Here is a 23,391-nt window from a genome sequence, read left to right on the forward strand (position 1 = left end):
TCACTGATATGCGTTAAAATTGTTAAATAACAAACGAAACCGTCAACGCCATCTATTCGACTGTAGGCCAAAACTAGTAGCGCCCTCTGAACGAGAATCAAATTTTCTTGATTTTCGAGGCACGTTTTTTCCTTAGACTGTATCTATCTATTACGGAGTTATATCTATCTTTGGTTGAGGTGAATGATTGCACTCACAGCTAAATAGGGTATTAATTGCAAATACATTAATGAATGAACGAATTAGTGAAATTTAAATTCAAGGACACATATAAAACGTAGGCAATTAGCACTGGGCGCACACTACGGATATCGTTTGGTATCTGTGTGCGCACGTCATGTACGTACACGCATCAATGTGCGTGTGTAAGCTCCTTCAGTCTGTTATAAACATAACATATACAAGCAGTTATAGACGCGCCAACGAGCGACCGGGGGTAAGAGAAAGAATATTCATACAAAATTTGGGCAGCATAGGATTTTTTCTCTTTCACTCTTATAAATTTCGGTATTTCGCCGTCGCCTCCTACCTATGATGCCACGGTCGGTGATATGGACAAAGCACTATTTTCTCTATACTCTTATAGGAATCGTAATAAGACTATCTTTCTCTATCGAAGAGTGTCAGGTTATAAAAGTATTTGAGCGTAACCATGGCAACGTGGTACTAGAGAAATGTTATTATTTACTTGAAAATAACAAGCATCCATACTTGGTATTATCAAAGAGGATATAATAACATAGAGCGGTACTGTCATAATAGATTTTGTAACCATAGTAAATTCACTGCCATCTATCGACACACCTTAAAACTAAAAATGAAGATTTATAAAAATTCGATAAAATGTATTTAAATATGGATATATTTTTTTTATTTACGATTTTGACCCATGCTCTTTCACTGATATGCGATTAAATTGTTAAATAACAAACGAAACCGTCAACGCCATCTATAGGACAGTAGGCCAAAGCTAGTAGCGCCCTCTGATCAAGAATCAAATTTTCTTGATTTTCGAGGCACGTTTTTTCCTTAGACTGTATCCATCTATTACGAATTTATATCTATCTTTGGTATTAGTATTTTGAACTTTCCTTCACGGCACACCCAATTCCCCAATTCCTAATTCGACCCAATACCCAATTTGAATACCCAATGCTGCTATTACTTGACCGTAATGAAAATGGGATTCGAAAGTACCGTTAGCGCAACAGAACTTGTAATATCCATGACGTCTTCAATTCATTAGTCAACAAATGACAAATGTCGTTATTTACATACTTTTGTGCTTTTTAGGGTTCCGTAACCAAAGGGTAAAAACAGGACCCTATTACTAAGACTCCGCTGTCCGTCTGTCCGTCTGTCACCAGGTTGTATCTCATGAACCGTGATAGCTAGACAGTTGAAATTTTCACAAATGATGTATTTTTGTTGCCGCTATAACAACAAATACTAAAAAAGTACGGAACCCTCGGTGCGCGAGTCCGACTCGCACTTGGCCGGTTTTTATTTATTATTCTAAGCAATTAAATGATAATTTAATAACGAAAATGCATTCATAACGGTAACAAACGTCTGAACAAAAAATATTTCAATCAAATATAAACTTCATGCATCAGGCTAATTATTTATTTATTTATTTAAACTTTATTGCACAAGTTTACACAAAAAGAGTACAAATGGCGGACTTAACGCCTTGAGGCATTCTCTACCAGTCAACCATTGGGCCAAACAGAGACAGTTAGTTTGGTGCAGGATTGTATGTATGTATGTATGTATAAACTCTTTATTGTACAAAGACATAGAACACAAATATGGCACAGAGATAGGCAGTACAAAGGCGAACTTATCCCTTTAAGGGATTTCTTCCAGTTAACCTTTGAGTAGATGAGAATTGATGAAGAACGGTAGACAAATATAGCACTGCGTACAATAGACTAGAGGAAAGTCAATAAATTTATAAAAGAGGGCGAAAATAAATAAAATAAGATAAAAATTTGAAGTAACAGTAAAGAGTGAATATGAAAAAGATCCAAGTCAGACTACTATGATACTATATTTACACAAATATCCATAAAGAAAATAATAATATACCTACATATATACAAATTTAATATATATATAAATAAACATACATATATTTAATAATTATGTACCTAGTGTGAGACATCACGTAGACATTTAGTCGCGAATGTTCTCAAATAAATGCTCACGCAACTTGCTTTTGAATGTAAGCTTGCTCTGAGCTTGTCTGATAGGCAGAGGGAGAGCATTCCACAGCCGAACTGCTTGGCAGGTGAATGAGTTGGACAAGAATCCAGTCCGATGAGGGAGGATGGCCAGCTTCAGAGTACGACAAGCAAGTTATCAAATCCGCTAACAAATTTCACGATAATCGGGCCTTCCCTTGTACCAAGCTACATTTAGTTGAGGTATATTTATCCCGTTACGTTACGATGCATTAACAAGAGAACTCAAGTATAACCCAATACCAACCTTTACGTTTCTAAGACTTTAAGTCTTACAACTAAAGCATTCGGACACGACGTATACGATATAACTAGCGTGCTCCACCGTAGACCACATCATCACTTACCATCAGGTGGGATCGTGGTCAAACGCCTGCCTATTCATCGTAAAAAAAAAGAAAAAAAAACTTACGGGTCATCCATTAATTACATGCCCCCTCGTTGTCACACTTGGTCACATTTGGCAAACCCCTCCCCGGTGTGACGTCACAGTTTTTCAACGAAATCGGCAAATCGAATTAATTAAGTATTATTAATATTGTATCAAAATATTTGTGTCAAAAGAAATATTAAAAATCGAATAAAAACGATAATCGTTTCAAAAAGTTGTTATTTAACTGTGCAGCGAATAAAATAATTTAAATAAACTTAACAATTCATAAACTTTCGGTTACTGATGATGTTAGTGACGTCACAAAGTTTGTGGCAAAAGGAAATTCCGCAAGGAGGAAGCCAGGACTGGCTGTCCCCGCGCATAGGCTTAAAAAAACCGGTAAATCTCTTGGTATAATGGGAGCAAAAAATTATAATAAAATACCCGAGCCAATCAGAACCGTTGACACCGACTGTACTTTTGTTCGTGAACTTAAGAATTATTGCACAATGAACGCCTACTATTCGGTAAATGAGTTTCTGGACGAATGAAGTATATCCAAATCCCCGTGATAAATGTAATTGTGACCATTATGTTCGTCCATCTAATTCTAATGTAATTGTGATTACTTCTATTGTAATTGTAAGTATTTAATTTGAATAATATTTTACTGATTTCCTAATGTAAGTATTAGAATCTCAAAATTGTCGACATTGATTTTTATGTGAATTTAAATCATTTTAATTTATTATAATTTTTGTAATCAATTTTTATTATGTAATTGACAGTGTATGAGTAATACCGAATAAAAATCTATCTATCTATCTATGTGACTCCCCCTCCCCCTTGTCACAATATGTCACATTTTCTTGACCCCTCCCTCCCCCTAACCGTGTGATGTAATGGATGACCCCTGAGATGGCGCTTGAAATTCACGCTCGGCGAAGCGGAATAGGAACGCTCCGTATTGATATACTGTATTTCTTTTAAATAGGGTACATATTCCTTTAACAGTTTATCGTTTTACGCTCTTTTGGAGCTGCGCGGGTATTTATATAGTTTTAAACTGCAGCGACAGAACGTAGGTGTTAGATTGTTCAATGATAATATTTTTCAGATAATAGGAAAGTTTATTTTCATACCCGACGGATCGGTGGGCGTGAGGGTGGGCGGTAGGGATGTGAGTCTATTTGTATACTTAAATAAATATTTCTTATTGTATGAAAATGAAATGCTTTGTTGCCACACACACTGTTTAATTATATATAATACTCTCGTATTTTGCTCGCATCGTCTAGCCGCCCACAATGCAATTCTGATGTGTCTAAATAAAGATTCAAAATACAACAGGCCTTTATGGTCTTCTGGGCGGTTATTAGAGGGTATCCCTTCACATGTGCATTAACGAAATAGTCGGTTCTGAAATTCGCAACTAGTACGCGATAGGCGCGACATCATTTTGCTCTAATTGTTTCTACAGTTGCCGTGAACTATTAGCAATAAATATTTCAGTACAGTTGTACAGTTGATACGTGGACCGGCGTTATTCAGTCGTGGCGTAAGCGTATTGAGCGCGTTTTGAGTTGAAAAAAGGTTTACACAAGTCGTTTAGTTCGTAGGCATAGGAATTGAGATTCACGTAAAGCTGAACAACATATATACTAAAAACTGGTGTTTTCGTATCTGACAATGAATGGGATTTCGAATTCAGAGTGCGCGCACTAATTAGGTAAGTTTGTCTCCGTTAAGAAAGCGATTTGGTGACATAGAAATAGTATTTCAGCGTCAAATAATCCTCTTATTCTAAATAATACTTTTCACATCTGAAAACCGCGACATCATTAAATTTGTTTAAAAAATTACCCATTTTTTTAGTACGTGAAATATCAATAATCCGGCACTTCGATAGCCCGGTACAACCAGTAATCCGGCTCTAAAATAGGGGTTAAAGTGATCAAGTGTGCTTATATTATCACTATTACTTATATATACTATGCCTTAAAGAGTTTTTTGACAAGTATTCGTAGATTAGTTCTTACGAATAAATATGACATTGCTGCATCAAGGCTGTTGTTACAGCTTGTGCTAGTGGCGACCCCTTCGCAGAGTTTTGCGTAATATTCCCTATAGCGTTGCGAGCGTGAGCTGATGAGCTCTGATGATGATGTGGTTTTCAATTCTATACTTTGCTTATTTATATACATTTTTTTAATGAAATAATTGTATTATGCGATAATGAAGTAGTTAAGTAATTGCCAGGACTACGAGTAGTTAGCTGCGCCGTAAACCGATTGTTCTGATTGGTGCGATATAATTTTATAGCCCATAAAATCATATAGTTATGACTATTTATTTATGCGAATATAGTTCAGTTCAGTGGCATAAGAGTTTTAGTAACATAACTCTAATTGCGAGTTGAACAAGCTCCGTAATGACACCGCTCCGCTCTCAAGAACTGAGCGAGTTCATTTCAACTCTTTTTGCTCACTTTGTCATTTCTGCTCGACACTTTCTTGATGGAAATACAAGTACGTAGTTTACTTTCGCGACTCAGTCATTAATGAGTCCGCTCTGCTCGCGGTGGAAACCGGGCTTTACTCTTTGAAACCGCTCCGCTCACTCTTATTTAGTGGAAGCATAATAGCACCATGCAGTTCGCCATTGCGAATTAAACGGACTCCGTTCCGCTCGCAGTGGATGGCGGGCATTAGTATCATGTATTTACGGCGTTTTCTTCAGCATTTCATAATCATAACCCGACCCGTTGTTTTGATTTCGGACCAACGCGAACCTCGTCTCAACTGACCTTTCATATATGTACCTTATTGCCAACACATAAGATCTACCAATGTCCAGTTAAGTTGATAGTTGATTAAACTTCGTTACCAGAGGCCACCGTTTGAGCCAATTACTATCCTACGTATTGTGACGTGTACATTGCTTGTTCCATTTAGCGAATAAAATTACTCAGTTAAGGAGCCCGTTTTGTATGCGGCGGACCGCCGTTCGGAAGGTGTCAGTGCATTGTCACACATTATTTATGCAAGTACTCGAAAAAGAACCTTGTGGTGCAATTATTAAGGTCGATATTAGAAGTATTGTTGGAAATTAGACTGGAATCTAGATCGTCTTCAGTTTGTGATTTGTGATTTCTTTAATCTTAACTGGTGGTGCGTTTAGGGTTGAGGGTGTGAGGGATTTTTAAAGATGGCGGTTGTGGCTCGGAGCGGGAAGGTAGGTAAACTTGTTAGAAAATTTTGCAGGTACGGAGTAATTATTACCCAATTGATGACAATAGATTGGGAGCATTTTGAAGTATGCATAAATATGTTTGTATATTTTTTTCCACAGCTGAAACGGCAAGACAATTTATTACTTGAGATTTGGTTGGTGTGATTTGGTGGTTTGGTTGAGGTTTGGTTTGGTGGTTTGGTTGGTGGTTGATTAGATTCTAAGTTTCTTAATCTGAGAAGGTGACACATGCTTAATATAAGCTATAATATTCTAGGATATAACCAAACGGAGTAGCCATTAACAGGCGTTCCCCTCTGTCGTAAATAGTAGGCCAATGGTCATACACAATGTATGGACCCCTCCCCCGCAAAAATCGCCAGACTTTTCGTAAAGCAACTTACAGACGTGGCGTCTCCGTTCGTTATATCCTCCTAGATAATATTTATTTATGTAATCGGTCAGATTTACATTTTTCAATTTTTTTTAAACATTCTTCCTTCAGCCATAATCGACTAAAAAGGGCATCACGTGCGCCATTGCTTGTCCTGATTGTTACTGCACCCTTCAACGACAAAGTTACAACAATATCGTTATCGGTCACTGCAACAACGCTATAACGGCACCATATTCGGAAGTCACACACCCACTACTAACTTTATCCATATATGGCCCGACCGAATTTGTCAGGACTACACTCCCGCAGAAATGAAGAAACACAAAATGAGCCATTGTAGAACTCTAATACATTGTAATACGGTCCACTATTGGTCAGTTTACTGTGTCATCGATAGTATTGAAAAATGTCGTAAGAGCATTCGAATTTCAAACGCTCATATGTCAATTTATTACCGTTAAATTTATTACAAATGCGTCAGTGTTGAGGATAACCGCCAATCGTTGAACTCTAACTACCGAAAGGGCAAAAGTGACGAATTCCTGGCTGTTGAATTTATTGAAATTACTGCCTTATTACTAAAGTGCTAATGTTTAATTTGGTTAAACCTGGTTCAATGGAAGGACTAAACAACATATGCCATTTGTGAAAATCAAACGCAATGAATCACAGAAGGACCATTATTATTAAATATTCTATTTTCATTGCCATAGCGCCAAGTCGTGTGTTAACTGTGATATTATCGATTAATTTAAGTGATTAGTTTGATTTTGTATGTAAAATGCAGATTTGCGTGACGGCCTCGGCTCATGGGAGATATTCGCAAATTTTAGATAAGGTGCGTTTAATGTTTATTAATTTGTAAACATTAGTGGAAACTAAACTAAGTTTAATGTTTATGTCACTTTCACTACATCAGTACGAATCATACGATGACCATTGATAGAGGACACCGAAAATTAGGGCACCGAAATCATCGATTTTGTGTTCATCCTGAATAGTGCTAACAGTGACAAAAATAATCGTGAACGGATCCTACTTAGATACAGTTCCATTGTGTACAGAAATCATGTTGTTCTTCCCTAAATGCGAATTGCCGACACCCAAATTGGACAAGGCACAATACCAGGTATCCTTAACGCGAAACTTTTCATACTAGATAACTAGATAACAAACTCCAAGTTTGCTCTTTGAAAGCGCATCGCCTTGTTAGCGCTTACACTTCTGCTATGAATGAATCTCCGTTTCTAAAAGTACCTTTAATTTTATAAATAGTAAAACAGCGTAACGTGAAGTAAAAAGCCAGGCGCTTTAGACCTTTTTACGACTTGTATTCCTTTACGTAAGTTTTCAGTCGCTGCCTTTGCTGTGTGTGGCAGGAATTATTGAAATCAATAGAATCGAAAATATTTCCGACAGTACAGAAAGGATTTGGCATTTCATGAACTGCCAGGGTGACATCTAATTAAAGTTTTTTGTTTTCAATATTGAAAATTCTAGGTAATATTTGTCACATATGGTGTCACTTTACCGCTAGTGCGATAATAAGCATTACGGAAATATGTTGTAAATTTAAAGAGCCATATGTACTGTAAAACGTTGTACCAAAGATAGATATAACTCCGTAATAGATGGATACAGTCTAAGGAAAAAACGTGCTAGGAAATTAAAGAACATTTGATTCTCGTTGAGAGGGCGCTACTAGTTTTGGCCTACAGTCGTATAGATGGCGTTGACGGTTTCGTTTGTTATTTAACAATTTTAACGCATATCAGTGAAAGAACATGGGTCAAAATCATAAAAATAATTAATGCAAATAAAAAAAATAATTTATCTATATTTAAATACATTCTATCGTATTTTTATAAATCTTCATTTTTAGTTTTAAAGTGTGTCGACAGATCGCAGTGAATTTACTGGGGTTACAAAATTTACTATGACAGTACCGCTCTAGTATCAGTTACTCTATGGTTGTACGATACGTGTGCGAATAGGTAATTCGCAACTCGTGTCGATTTAAAACACTCCTTTTGGTCGTGTTTTAATTTATCGTCACTCGTTGCGAATTTCCTATTTTTCGCGCTTGTATCGTAATGACATCAATAACGCTATAATGATGAAGAGGTAAGTAATAAAATATTAAATATGCATATTTTTCGTATTCTTACATTAACAGTAGGTTTTTATGTTGATTACGACGTTTAAAGGAAAGTAATATTAACACTCATCAATAAGTAGTCATGAATTGGAACAAGTGAACATTTAAAAAAATTGGAAAAGTAAAAAGCACTAGTTCGCGAAAACCAACTTTCCGCACGCTAAACAGCCACGAAAAGTAGCACTTTTTGAGCAAGTGTATTAAAAAGTTACTTTTTAATTTAGTGAAGGCCATCTCCTCAACTGCCACTTCATACTCTGATAAAAAAAAAATCTCTGAATTATTCTGTGTAATTCGAATTACATTTTAACCTTTAATATGTTCTCACTTATGTGTGCAACACGAGAGAGATAGTGTTTTAACTTTGGTGAATTCGACTTTTTGACATAAAACTACCTCCCATACAAAAAACGACTTTCAGTGCTTGGAGGAGAAAGTCTTTCTGACTAACCTCAAGTAGAAAAGAGTTTCAAAAGGAATTTATTTGGTAAGGTCACATCCTACTGTGCATAAAACAGCTTGTAAAAATATAAACACAATAAGGTACTTGACTGTGTTTAAAATAATTTATTTTACACCATGCATGAAATAAAGCACCAAAAGATTAATAGAGCAACGTAGACAGCAGTTATTTTTAAACACAATTTCTATTTTAAAACTCGTATAAAACTATAAAGAGTAGGTAATTTGATTGTGACGTCACATGCTAGTGTTTCATATAAATTGCTTAGTAGCAAAATCGTTTTTACAGTTCGAAATAGAAACTGATTTGAATCGCGCAAACGTAAAAGTTTAGATAAAGTATTTATCCAAACTTTAAAGGTAATATTTGAGCTTATTTGATGCAACGCAACGCGCAGCCCTAATATTTGACAAATACGAGTACATCACGTATTTACTCGAGACCTAGATCTTCGTTTTGTTTGTGTAGCCTAGAGATATAAGTAAGCATACATATAGTGCTCAATCCATACATAGAGCAAAGCTCATCCTCACTTCTTAGACACATGGCATACCAAGAATAAGCGGGTATCTCGCTCGTTTCTTCCCAGAACGTGCAGAATGTGAATGAGTTGCCTCCTGAGGTATTTCCTTTGTGCTACGACATGGGATTCTTCAAGAAGCGGGTATTTAGGGTTCTCAAGGGTCGGCAATGCTTAAGTGGCTCCTGTGATGTTGCTTATGTCCATGGGCGACGATGACTGCTTCCCATCAGGCGGCTCGTCTGCTCGTTTGCTATCGCATAAAAAACATTTTGAGCTAGCTTTGAGTAAACTTATTTGCAATAAGATTTAAGCTTAATAATTTAAATTGAACTTGGCTATTGGGTAAAAGCGATGAACTAAAAACCGGACGCCTTCCACATCTACTCTCGAGAACGCAGCTCTCGCGACTCTGGACGACCGGCTAAGACAAAACAGAGGCAGGGAATCCCGTGTGTGTGAGAGAACATTCCTCAAAAACCTCACACTACGTGACCATTTGCGTTGCGAAGGCAATTAATATTTAGCTAAATATATCTACTATTGTCACAGGAGTCCTGCCGGCTGGTAGGCGGCTCCAAGTTCTACCAAGTAATGGAGAGTGCGGCCTCCGGAGACGGCTGCACCCCCTCCCCGACAGAGAAACACGACCACATGAAGCCGACAGACAGCGAGGACGAAGGTACGTTACACAGTCAACCTCCACTCCTTTCGCTTTTACTCCAATTAAGGCGTAATTAGAGTGACAGAGATTTTCGAACTTTGGACACCCTTAGTAACCGTAAGTAAGTAAAAAAACCGGACTCGTCCACCGACCTTTTAGGGTCGGTTGCACCAAACTGTGTGTCATCGTTAAAGAGTTCGCTAAACTTTATTGTATGGAATGTTTCATAGTAAACCGCCGCGGCGCGCCGGATGACGTTGATCAGTCTGTCAAATGCGAATGGTGCAACTGGCACTTAGTATTTGTTGTTATAGCGGCAACAGAAATACATTATCTGTGAAAATTTCAACTGTCTAGCTATCACGGTTCATGAGTAGCCTGGTGACAGACGGACAGCGGAGTCTTAGTAATAGGGTCCCGTTTTTACCCTTTGGGTACGGAAGCCTAAAAACTATTAAGGCGGTTCCATCGGTTTGTCGCTGTCACTGTCACATTTCACAAGAAAGAACGGGAAAGATCATGCGCGCCAAGTGTCCATTTTGTCGAATTTTGTCGATTTTCATTTATTTTAAAAACGTTACCTTACAATATCGAAATTCGAAAGCTATACAATTACTATTTAAGTTAAGATTGTTTTTTCTTCTGTTTTTGTTTATAGTATCACATAAATAACCGAGTAAAGGTTGATTAAAAGTCCTAGTTAGAGGTTACTTTGGGAATTAATTGTATCGAGCGAAGTGTCATAATTCGTGTATTGGAAACGATGTTATTAAAGATAATATAGTCAAGAGCTACATATATTTTTTCCACGTCTACGAATATCAACGCCTCTTAAAGAAACATGATCATATAAGGAGATTTTTATCGCCTTAATATCATATAGTATAACAGTATCCATGGCAAAAGGTAGGTAAGACTGTTGATACTAATGGCGTATTAGAAAACACGCTGCAGACAGTATCCATGGCAAAAGGTAGGTAAGACTGTTGATACTAATGGCGTATTAGAAAACACGCTGCAGACATCTTGCTGCGAGTCCTTTGAAACTGACATTTCAATACAAGATGACCGAGCACAATAGGGTTATTTATAACTAATGTTACATGATATTCCTTGTTTCTACATGAAGGAGTTTTTCTTTGTTAAATTACATACTTTTATGTTCAGTAAAGTTCCACCTTCAAACTAGTTAAGTCGTTGGCACTGCGGAGAAATCTCTATTATGAGTTTATTTATGTACTTAGTACCGTTGGTGAAATGTCTATTTTTAAAAGCTTTCATAGATATTGTTTTCAATTTTCGTACGTTATACATAATAGGGATGATGACACATGTTGAATTTTATAACAAAATCTATTAACATAGATATCAAATGAGCAATGTATATCAATAATGTAGATATTAAACTAATATATGGAAATAATACAAAAATACAGGACTTGAAAGTTTCAAAATTTAATTAATTTTTAAACTTCCAAAAAGGCAAAAAGTAAGGTTACCATTCGATTCCTTATATTTTATCCAAAAAAAGATTGTATGACAACTATATACATAAACACAATATTTTACCGACAAAAACGCAATTTTCTTGTTTTGTCCACACATTTAAAATGGCCTCTCAGTGTCCTTGACGTCACGTTCTCTTATCGTTTTGTTAGGAGCGTTTCGCGAGTGAAGTACGACTGTCGGACTTTGACTATCATTTCTGACTTTTGTATTGCTTTAATGCAATCTAGACATTTGATCCTAAAAATAAACCTGATCGATTGATAGATACCATTAATGAAAATTTGCCATCTAGCCTATTATGTTCTATTTACGTTTGAAAGCTGAGTCTTAATTGCGAACTATTATAATTTAAATAATTGCTTTTCCTATAAAAACTATATGAAAATGTTGCTTAGGTAAATGTAAATAACATAGCATTGATATTAAATTTCCTTTAGCGCATCTCAAAAGCCTGCTCTTCTGGTGCTCAGGTAGCCTCAAGTAAAATCACCTCTACGCCCCATAAATAGAGTTCACTATTCATTACACCTCTTAGCTTCAACTATGCAAGTATTCATAATGAAAATTGAATTTCTCCTCATTAGTCTCATTTACCCTTGACCGTTACTCATAGATCACCTCAAACACTAGACAAAGCACGCGGAGAGGTTTTTCATCCCTTAGCAAAATTTTGCGAAGTGAGTATATACGAGGGCTGATCCGAAAGTTGTTAGCTGCTCCGGCTCTACTCATGCGATCACAATATTATTTATACCATATCACAATATTATAATACTCTAAATATGTTAATAAAATTTTCAAAAAAAAAAAAAATATCATCATCATCATCATCCGAAAGACGTCCACTGCTGGACAAAGGCCAACCCCAAGGATTTCGACAACAAACGGTCATTCGCAGCCCACAACCAACGGTTTCCCGTGACTAACCAAATATCTCAGATATCAGATTCTGGTCTTTAGGGTTCCGTACCTCAAAAGGAAAAAACGGAACCCTTATAGGATCACTCGTGCGTCTGTCTGTCCGTCTGTCACAGCCTATTTTCTCCGAAACTACTGGACCAATTAAGTTGAAATTTGGTATACATATGTAAGTTTGTGACCCAAAGACGGACATGTAACGTAAACAAATGAATTTTAAACATGGGGGCCACTTTTGGGGGGTAAATGAGAAAATTAAAAATAAAGTTTTTCAAACTATATCGTGTTATATATCAAATGAAAGAGCTTATTGTGAGAATCTCAAAAATATTTTTTTTATAATTTTGGGATAAACAATTTGGAAGTTATTCAAGAAAATAGGCAAAAAATGACCATTCCCCCCCCCCTTTATCACCGAAACTAATGGGTCTAAAATTTTGAAAAAAATACACAAAATAGATCTTTACCTATAGATTACAGGAAAACCTATTAGAAATTGCAGTCAAGCGTGAGTCGGACTTAATTACTTAGTTTTTGATCCGACTCCCACGGGTTATTTAAAGACATTTCACTCACGTTTCAGATAAAAAATACATTGTTTAAATTTTGTAATGTACGGAACCCTTGGAACGCGAGTCCGATTCGCACTTGGCCGGTTTTTAATAAATATAAACGCTAAAGTCGTTGACAATAGAACTTGCAAATAATGTAAACAGATATGACAGATTTTGTTAGCGTTTGACACATAACCTAACATTTTTAAAAAGGTTGTTTTTCCTGAAATTAATAATTAACAATTAATTTAACTAAAAATTTATATAAATAAAATCTATATATAGACTGTTATATATTAAGTATACATAGACTGCTGATGCTTGTCCTTTTAAAGACCGAGCTTACGAAGTAATGAAGGTAATATGGTTTGTTTACTTTATTTGTAAGTTCTATTGACGACGACATCACTACATAGTATAAAACAAAGTCGCTTGCTGCTGTCTGGATGGATGTCTGTCCCTATGTACGCTTAGATCTTTAAAACTACGCAACGGATTTTGATGCGGTTTTTTAATAGATAGTGATTCAAGTGTTTCGGATGCGATCCATCCTTGTGACACCTAGAATGCTGCGCTCCATTGCTCTCTGGCAAACCTTCAATTTGGACTTCTGACTCTCGGTGAGCGACCATGTTTGGGCACCGTAGGTTAGGACAGGCATCCGGATAGGTGGGCTAGTATAGCCACCAAGTGGATGCCGCAAAAGAAGCGCGGACGTGGCAGGCCCAGGCTGAGATGGCGGGACGACATAGACACCTTCACTAATAACTGGCCGGAAACAGCTCAACAACGGGAGTCATGGAAATCTAAGGGAGAGGCCTTTGCCCAGCAGTGGGATACTACAGGTTAATAAAGTAAAGTGATTCAAGAGGAAAGTTTATATGTATAATCAGCATTGCACCCGTGCGAAGCCGGGGCGGGTCGCAAGTTATAATATGAAATGGTTTAGGATAAAACAAAGTTGTGCTGCTCGAAATGCATTTCACAAGTAAAATTGTGGTGAATTTGTATATTTGCTCATTGTATTGTGCGGTGTCTGTGTAATAGTCTGTGTCGCAATTTGATTCCCCCGTATTTCACGCTGCAAAGCCTGTTGCGCATTTTCGAACGTAAATAAACTAATTTAACCTGGAGGAGCCTATATTTTACGGTCTAATACTACTAGAGCCGCTGGCACTAACTCCGGGTTTATTCGGTTAACCCCGAGTTAGTGGCTAACCCTGGATAGCACAAGTGGCTCTTGCTGTCCTGTTGCCCAAACCTTACTTAGTACGCGCAGTACCTAGGGACAGTTAGCGTCAAATGTATACCATAAGTAGTACCATTCTCTAATAAGGTAATATAAACCTGGATTTACCATGGTTACCAGTTAGGCGCACTTGCACCATCCCACTAACCTGGGGTTAAGCGGTTAAACCGTTAACCCAATGTCAAATTGTACTGGTAACCATGGTAACTCCAGGTTTCACGGGTTAAACCCGGGATAGTGGAATGGTGCGAGTGGCGCTTAGGGCAAATTGCGTTGTTGTCGGTGAAATATTGCGTTTATGTACCTATATATAGTTGTTAAACAATCTTGTTTTGAATAAAATGTAAGGAATCTAATGGTATTTACTTAATTTAACTTTTTTCCTATTTGAAAGTTAAAAGAATACTTAAATTCGGAAATTTTCGTCCTGTATTTTTGTATTATTTCCATATATTATTTTAGTATCTAATTATTGTGATAAATTGCACATTTGCTATCTATGTTACTAGATTTTGTTATAAAATTCAACATATGTCATCACTCATCATCCCTATTGACTAGCATGTTATTATAACTCCGAATAGCAAAGCAATATTGTACCGCAAACATCGAAAATCGAAATGAGTGATTCTAGTTATTAGCTTTTGGTTGCATTTGACATAATTATAATTCAAATGCAATGGTAATTTTCACATGCCCATTCAGGACATCCGTTTGACATTCCTTTCTAGTCATTCGATTTAGAACCGTAATTTTTATTACAGAGATGCGTTTTTAGGGTTCCGTACCCAAAGGGTATAAACGGGACCCTATTACTAAGACTTCACTGTCCGTCTGTCCGTCCGTCTGTCTGTCTGTCACCAGGCTGTATCTCATGAACCGTGATAGCTAGACAGTTGAAATTTTCACAGATGATGTATTTCTGTTGCCGCTATAACGACAAATACTAAAAATATAATAAAATAAATATTTAAGTGGGGCTCCCATACAACAAACTTGATTTTTTTGCCGTTTTTTGCGTAATGGTACGGAACCCTTCGTGCGCGAGTCCGACTCGCACTTGGCCGGTTTTTGTTTTAAGTATGATGGCAACATAGACATAGTATATACAAGTAGTTATAGAAGCGCCACCGAGCGACCGGGGGTAAGAGAAAGAATATTCATATAAAATTTGGGCAGCATAGGATTTTTTCTCTTTCACTCGTATAAATTTCGGTATTTCGCCATCTCCTCCTACCTATGATGCCACCCGGTCGGTGATAAGGACACAGTATGGCACTATTTTCTCTTTCCTCTTATAGGAATCGCAATAAAACTATCTTTCTCTATCAAAGAGTGTCAGGCCCTTGGATGGCAAGTATTTGCCGCTATGAACGTAATTGTTAAACATAATTAGGTACGCAACTGTGACAAGTAATATCTACTTTGTAGTTACCTACAGGGTGGTCCAAAAAAACGTTGACAAAAAGTATTTACTAATATATTTCTTACTTACACATTTTTTTACAAAATATCATAAAAATTAACATTTAACTCGAACAAAACTTATATCTTCAAAATATTCTCATTCAGCTTTTATACACAAACGCAGCCGTTTGTAGGCTAAAAATTAAAATCTGAAAGTTAAATATCTAGCCGGACTATTTAATCCATAGACTTATATTGACCGGGATTACCTTTTGTATTGTTTTTGAGATCCCGATATTTCGACGCAGTTACATGCATCTTGTTCACGGGTAAACTGAAGATAGAGTTAGACCAACAGATGCCTGCAACGATTTTGATAACGCACGCAGTGCAAGTGTTATTTATACGTCATAATTTCATAGAAGTTTGACATTTAAAATAACACTTGCACTGCGTGTGCTATCAAAATCGTTGCAGAATTATCTTGGTTTAACTAGCGGGTAGGTTTCACCGGTGTCACGGTCTATATCCCGGTCAATATAAGTGTAGTGAAACTAACCGTGAATCTTAACTATAAAACTCCCGTGAGACTCAAACATATTAGATTATTTTAAACCTGGTCACTCACGTATTATTAAGTCGAATAGCTCGACATGTTTCGGTCCAATTTACGAGGACCGTCTTTACTGGTCGAGGGCGCGGCGTGTCGAGCTATTCGACTTAATAATACGTGAGTAACAGTGAATCATTTAAAACTGTTATTTAATCCTTAGTTTACATAAAGTTCAAATTGTAATCAACCACTTTAGTTTCAGACGTGGACCAAGAATGCACCGTGTTCAGCGGTGTCAGCTACCTAGGAGCCCAGAACATCGCCGATCCCAAATCGGAGACGGACATACAGAGGATCATGAAGGAACTCAGTTCCATGCCTGAGAGCAGAGACGGCATTGCGGTGTCTATTTCTGTACCTGTATGCTCGCAAGGGCTTGTTGTGTGAGTATCTTCTGTATGCCACAGATGTATTGTTTTACTTGTGTTTGTGTTATGTGTGTCTGTGTTGAAATAGAAGACAAACGTAGACGAAAGGACTAGTTTTCCATGCTTCTTCTTTTCGTGTCGTGGCTTCACCCCTACGATGGATGCCCAGTAGGCAACGGTGTTGACAGCCCTTTTCCATGCTGGAATGTAGGGTATCGTCGTGTCTATTTTCAAATCTTTAAAACCGCAACGGTTTGTTGCGCAGAAATATGTAGATGACATACTTCTTGCAGAGGTCTCATTGTTTAAACTTCTCGATGCCGTGTCCAACACAAAAGCCACCGAAGTGTCAAAACTGAACTTAATGCGAATGCACGTACGTCTATGTTGCTCTGTGGTCTGTGACGGATTAATCGGTCTTTGGCGTTGGACCTACGCTGCCGATATATCCGTCATTGGCGTCCAAAAGGTTAATAAAACCGAAACTAGCTCTGTCACGTTATCTATCAGCTCTCTCGGGCTCTCAAAGTTGCCCGTCATCCGTTTCAATGCAGCCGTTATATTTGGGCCCACCGTAGACATAGTATAGTAGTTATAGACATGAAACCGAGCGACCAGGGGTAAGAGAAAGACATATTCATGTATTGACAGGTTAATGTATGGCAGCATAATCCTTTTTCTCTTATAAATTTCGGTATTTCGCCATCGCCTCCTACTTATGCAGCCATAACCCGACCATGAAAAAAAACCCGGTCGGTGATAAGGACAAAGCATGGCACTATTTTCTCTTTCCTCTTATAGGAATCGCAATAAGACTATCTTTCTCTATCAAAGAGTGTCAGGCCCTTGGGGCCCACCATCTACCGACGCTAGTAACCCAATAACAAAGATACATTGACTAAGTTGCGTAAAATCTAAGACAATTTCGTGCGTTTCGTACAGCTCCATATATTTGGCAGTAACTCTGATTGTCAAAAGTTGACGTTTGACAATTTAGTGACCGCAAAATATACGGCACAGTACAGCGCCATCTGTTTTGGATGTCAAACTAATGGCACAGGGACGACCTGCTATACATCAAATATCACTTGCGTTTTTATGTGTGAACGGCACGTCTGTATACGCGTCATGCGTCATAGTGTAAGTTGCTTAAAAATAGTACTTAGAGTAGGCCAGAAGTCCGCCAGATTTCTGTCGCGGGGCGAGGTAATTCGAGTCGGGGCGGGGCGGTGCGTGGCCGTTCTGTATGATAATACTATTACTTATTCTGTGCTAATGGGCGATTTTTTTTTCTTGGACTTTACCTCTCCATTACAATAAATTCTCTTTGCCAGTAGTAACCAAGTATTCCATCAACAGGCTGTACCAAGCGGACACGAACAGCGTCATGACGCGCTATTCTGTCAACCGGATCTTATTCTACGCGCGCGGCACGGCCGGCTCGCCCGTCGCCTCCTGCTTCGCGTTCACGTGGTCCCACGGCGAGACGAGGGAGTCGGCTGTATATCGCTGTCACGTGTTCCGCTGCCACATAGCCGAGGCGGTCAGCCAGGTGTCAAGTAAGTACAGTGACATGGCGTACTTCGTCAACCGTATACCGTCCTAGGCGCGTATGACGCATCCTGCTTCGCGTTCATGTGGTCCCACGGCGAGACGAGGGAGTCGGCTGTATATCGCTGTCACGTGTTCCGCTGCCACATAGCCGAGGCGGTCAGCCAGGTGTCAAGTAAGTACAGCGACATGGCGTACTTCGTCAACCGTATACCGTTCTAGGCGCGTATGACGCATCCTGCTTCGCGTTCATGTGGTCCCACGGCGAGACGAGGGAGTCGGCTGTATATCGCTGTCACGTGTTCCGCTGCCACATAGCCGAGGCGGTCAGCCAGGTGTCAAGTAAGTACAGCGACATGGCGTACTTCGTCAACCGTATACCGTTCTAGGCGCGTATGACGCATCCTGCTTCGCGTTCATGTGGTCCCACGGCGAGACGAGGGAGTCGGCTGTATATCGCTGTCACGTGTTCCGCCACATATTCGAGGCGGTCAGCCAGGTGTCAAGTAAGTACAGCGACATGGCGTACTTCGTCAACCTTATACCGTCCTAGGCGCGTATGACGCATCCTGCTTCGCGTTCATGTGGTCCCACGGCGAGACGAGGGAGTCGGCTGTATATCGCTGTCACGTGTTCCGCTGCCACATAGCCGAGGCGGTCAGCCAGGTGTCAAGTAAGTACAGCGACATGGCGTACTTCGTCAACCGTATACCGTCCTAGGCGCGTATGACGCATCCTGCTTCGCGTTCATGTGGTCCCACGGCGAGACGAGGGAGTCGGCTGTATATCGCTGTCACGTGTTCCGCTGCCACATAGCCGAGGCGGTCAGCCAGGTGTCAAGTAAGTACAGTGACATGGCGTACTTCGTCAACCGTATACCGTCCTAGGCGCGTATGACGCATCCTGCTTCGCGTTCATGTGGTCCCACGGCGAGACGAGGGAGTCGGCTGTATATCGCTGTCACGTGTTCCGCTGCCACATAGCCGAGGCGGTCAGCCAGGTGTCAAGTAAGTACAGCGACATGGCGTACTTCGTCAACCGTATACCGTTCTAGGCGCGTATGACGCATCCTGCTTCGCGTTCATGTGGTCCCACGGCGAGACGAGGGAGTCGGCTGTATATCGCTGTCACGTGTTCCGCTGCCACATAGCCGAGGCGGTCAGCCAGGTGTCAAGTAAGTACAGCGACATGGCGTACTTCGTCAACCGTATACCGTTCTAGGCGCGTATGACGCATCCTGCTTCGCGTTCATGTGGTCCCACGGCGAGACGAGGGAGTCGGCTGTATATCGCTGTCACGTGTTCCGCTGCCACATAGCCGAGGCGGTCAGCCAGGTGTCAAGTAAGTACAGCGACATGGCGTACTTCGTCAACCGTATACCGTTCTAGGCGCGTATGACGCATCCTGCTTCGCGTTCATGTGGTCCCACGGCGAGACGAGGGAGTCGGCTGTATATCGCTGTCACGTGTTCCGCCACATATTCGAGGCGGTCAGCCAGGTGTCAAGTAAGTACAGCGACATGGCGTACTTCGTCAACCTTATACCGTCCTAGGCGCGTATGACGCATCCTGCTTCGCGTTCATGTGGTCCCACGGCGAGACGAGGGAGTCGGCTGTATATCGCTGTCACGTGTTCCGCTGCCACATAGCCGAGGCGGTCAGCCAGGTGTCAAGTAAGTACAGCGACATGGCGTACTTCGTCAACCGTATACCGTCCTAGGCGCGTATGACGCATCCTGCTTCGCGTTCATGTGGTCCCACGGCGAGACGAGGGAGTCGGCTGTATATCGCTGTCACGTGTTCCGCTGCCACATAGCCGAGGCGGTCAGCCAGGTGTCAAGTAAGTACAGCGATATGGCGTACTTCGTCAACCGTATACCGTTCTAGGCGCGTATGACGCATCCTGCTTCGCGTTCATGTGGTCCCACGGCGAGACGAGGGAGTCGGCTGTATATCGCTGTCACGTGTTCCGCTGCCACATAGCCGAGGCGGTCAGCCAGGTGTCAAGTAAGTACAGCGACATGGCGTACTTCGTCAACCGTATACCGTCCTAGGCGCGTATGACGCATCCTGCTTCGCGTTCATGTGGTCCCACGGCGAGACGAGGGAGTCGGCTGTATATCGCTGTCACGTGTTCCGCTGCCACATAGCCGAGGCGGTCAGCCAGGTGTCAAGTAAGTACAGCGACATGGCGTACTTCGTCAACCGTATACCGTTCTAGGCGCGTATGACGCATCCTGCTTCGCGTTCATGTGGTCCCACGGCGAGACGAGGGAGTCGGCTGTATATCGCTGTCACGTGTTCTGCTGCCACATAGCCGAGGCGGTCAGCTAGGTGTCAAGTAAGTACAGCGTGGCGTACTTCGTCAACCGTATACCGTTCTAGGCGCGTATGACGCATCCTGCTTCGCGTTCATGTGGTCCCACGGCGAGACGAGGGAGTCGGCTGTATATCGCTGTCACGTGTTCCGCTGCCACATAGCCGAGGCGGTCAGCCAGGTGTCAAGTAAGTACAGCGACATGGCGTACTTCGTCAACCGTATACCGTTCTAGGCGCGTATGACGCATCCTGCTTCGCGTTCACGTGGTCCCAAGGCGAGACGAGGGAGTCGGCTGTATATCGCTGTCACGTGGTCCGCTGCCGGCGGTCAGCCAGGTGTCAAGTAAGTAAAAAGTAATGTTAATGCAGTAAAAAAATGTCTGTTTCGTAAATTTTGGCTGATCAGATGATTTTTTCTAAAATAAAATCGCTATTTCGGGGTTAGTCCCATAGTAAAAGTTGCTCAGTATGACTTATTGTGGTTAAGTTCACCTCGCAAAATATAGCTAAGGGGTGCAAAACATCCTGTATGTCCCTGTAGGACGGCATTAGACGTATTGATATACCAATACGAGGGCCGCTATTTGAATTGAGAATTCAAAAACAAATAAACGAATTATGATTGACCGAACCGTTCATTACGGCGTCTAGTCAAAGTTGACAAGTATTAAATCACATTTACAATCGGGTCTATCGCGAATTAATGTTGTTACCTTTAAAACCTGTGTCGAAACGTCGGTAAATAAAGGTAACAAAATAAATTCGCGATAGACCCGTTTGTAAATGTGATTTAATGTGTCCAAAGTTGACAAGTCAGTTGTGAAAATGGAAATTTCATAGGAAAATTTTCGTGCGATAGTGTGACCAATGGCCTACTCTCGCATAGAGGGCGTTGACGGTTTCGTTTGTTTTTTATTATTTTAACGCATATCAGTGAAAGAACATGGGTCGAAATCATATAAAAATAGTTAATGCAAACAAAAAAATCATTTATCCATATTTAAATACATTTTAACGTATTTTTATAAATCTTCATTTTTAGTTTTAAAGTATGTCTATAGATGGCAGTGAATTTACTGTGGTTACAAAATTTACTATGACAGTACCGCTCTATCTTATTCTATCCTCTGTGGTGTGACGTGTGTGTAACTTTAAATAAGGTTTAACGCGACTTCAGCGCTTTAAAGTGCTGACTACTGTTTTCATTGACAATGCATCATGCCTTCTGACTGTGTAACGCTGGTATTTGGAATTTTAACGCAATTGCTCTAGGCTCAGTGACAGACTGGGTGAAAGTCGTCCGAAAACCGCGAAAAACCAGGAAAACATTGAGGCTGGTTGATATACCGTGAGATAGAAGCTTCTAATAGGCGTTTTAGGGACAACTATTTAAAAAATCTGACATCTAGAACTACTTGTAAAAAAAAAACACGCCGGATACCACATTTGCTTATTGACGACCAGAAAACAGCTTCCATTGGATAGAACTCAAACTCGCCAAAAGTGGACATGTTGCCACTATCGGGTTATAATATCACAAAACAGTTAACCCTGACTAAAGTCGTCAATAGAACTTGCTAATAATGTAAACAAATATGACAGATTTTGTTAGCGTTTGACACATAACCTAACATTTTTACAAAGGCTATTTTACCTGAAATATTAATAATTAACATTTAATTTAACTAACAATGTATATAAATAAAATATTTAAGTATATAGACTGATTCTGTCCAGTCGACGGCGCCGAGTTCGCTGAGGTCTTTCTGCACTTCGTCTCTCCAGCGGTACCTAGGCTACTCGGGTAGGCTAGGCGGTAGGCTGTGGTAGGCGGCTTTGGACAGAGTAGCATGGCGGTCTTTGGTGTCGGAGGCCAAGATCCACTTCGGGTCGTCGCGCCACAGCAGTAAGTAAGTACGTAAGTATAAAGACTGTTGATAAGGTCATGGTTGTCCTTTTAAAGAGCGATATTACGAAGTAATGAAGGTAAAATGGTTTGTTTACTTTCTTTGCAAGTTCTATTGACGACGACTTTAGTATATCACACTTTGCTTACTAGAAGCTATAAGTGAATTCCGAAAAATCAACCGAAAACATCGTATCTGCTCCATGACAATGCAAGCTCACACACCTCCCGGCAAACAATTGCGTTTTTACACGAGCACAACGTCGAAATTCTCGACCACCCGCCGTACAGCCCTGACTTGAGCCCTAATGATTTCTTAGCTTTCCCTAAAATCAAGCAATGTCTTCGTGGTTAACCGTACCGAACCCAAGAAATGGCGGTAGACGTATCCAAAACGGCCATTTGGAGCCCCAACTTCGAGTGGAATAAGTGGTTTCAAAAATGGACCGACCGAATGAGAAAGTGTTTTAAATATCACGGCGAGTTCCTAGAAAAACAATAAATAGTACCTGAGCTTTAAATTGTCTTTAGATTTTACAAACGACACAAAACACACCCCTCTTATAATATTTCAGTTACATCGAAATGCACCCTCTCACGTTTCTGATAGACCAACCACGACATGATGCGATTCCTCACGGCGGCATACATTAATAGATAAACATATATGCGAACCTGACCTAACACAACCGATCTCATAAAAGTATCCTTGAGACACCCTTCATGCTAAACTCACCTTTATATTCAGGTGTCACCTTTGTATTGAGAGTCGGTTTTGCGTTGAAGACAGTGCTGTCTGGCCGATTAAATTTTCCTCTGTTTAACTCTTGTTTACATGAACCGGCGTGCATTGATGTATTAAGTTAATGTTAAGCGTAGGGTCACCACTGTTGGCGGTCATTTATAATTATAATGAAAATATATTCGTGAGTAGGTGATACCACAG

At 40.1% G+C, this 23,391-nt stretch overlaps 1 protein-coding gene across 1 annotated transcript in view; it reads left to right on the forward strand.

Moving 5' to 3' along the window:
- Positions 1-23,391, forward strand: part of LOC134753792 (uncharacterized) — a 102,678-nt gene that overhangs the window by 8,811 nt on the left and 70,476 nt on the right. The window contains exons 5-21 of the mRNA XM_063689733.1: positions 9,941-10,070; positions 16,499-16,685; positions 18,030-18,229; positions 18,277-18,396; positions 18,444-18,563; positions 18,611-18,727; positions 18,775-18,894; positions 18,942-19,061; positions 19,109-19,228; positions 19,276-19,395; positions 19,443-19,562; positions 19,610-19,726; positions 19,774-19,893; positions 19,941-20,060; positions 20,108-20,227; positions 20,275-20,394; positions 20,606-20,725. Of these exons, the coding sequence (XP_063545803.1) occupies positions 9,941-10,070; positions 16,499-16,685; positions 18,030-18,229; positions 18,277-18,396; positions 18,444-18,563; positions 18,611-18,727; positions 18,775-18,894; positions 18,942-19,061; positions 19,109-19,228; positions 19,276-19,395; positions 19,443-19,562; positions 19,610-19,726; positions 19,774-19,893; positions 19,941-20,060; positions 20,108-20,227; positions 20,275-20,394; positions 20,606-20,725 (2,191 nt within the window). The remainder of the gene's footprint in view (positions 1-9,940; positions 10,071-16,498; positions 16,686-18,029; positions 18,230-18,276; positions 18,397-18,443; positions 18,564-18,610; positions 18,728-18,774; positions 18,895-18,941; positions 19,062-19,108; positions 19,229-19,275; positions 19,396-19,442; positions 19,563-19,609; positions 19,727-19,773; positions 19,894-19,940; positions 20,061-20,107; positions 20,228-20,274; positions 20,395-20,605; positions 20,726-23,391) is intronic.

Source organism: Cydia strobilella, chromosome Z (genome assembly GCF_947568885.1).
Source record: "Cydia strobilella chromosome Z, ilCydStro3.1, whole genome shotgun sequence".
Classification (NCBI taxonomy): Eukaryota; Metazoa; Arthropoda; class Insecta; order Lepidoptera; family Tortricidae; genus Cydia; species Cydia strobilella.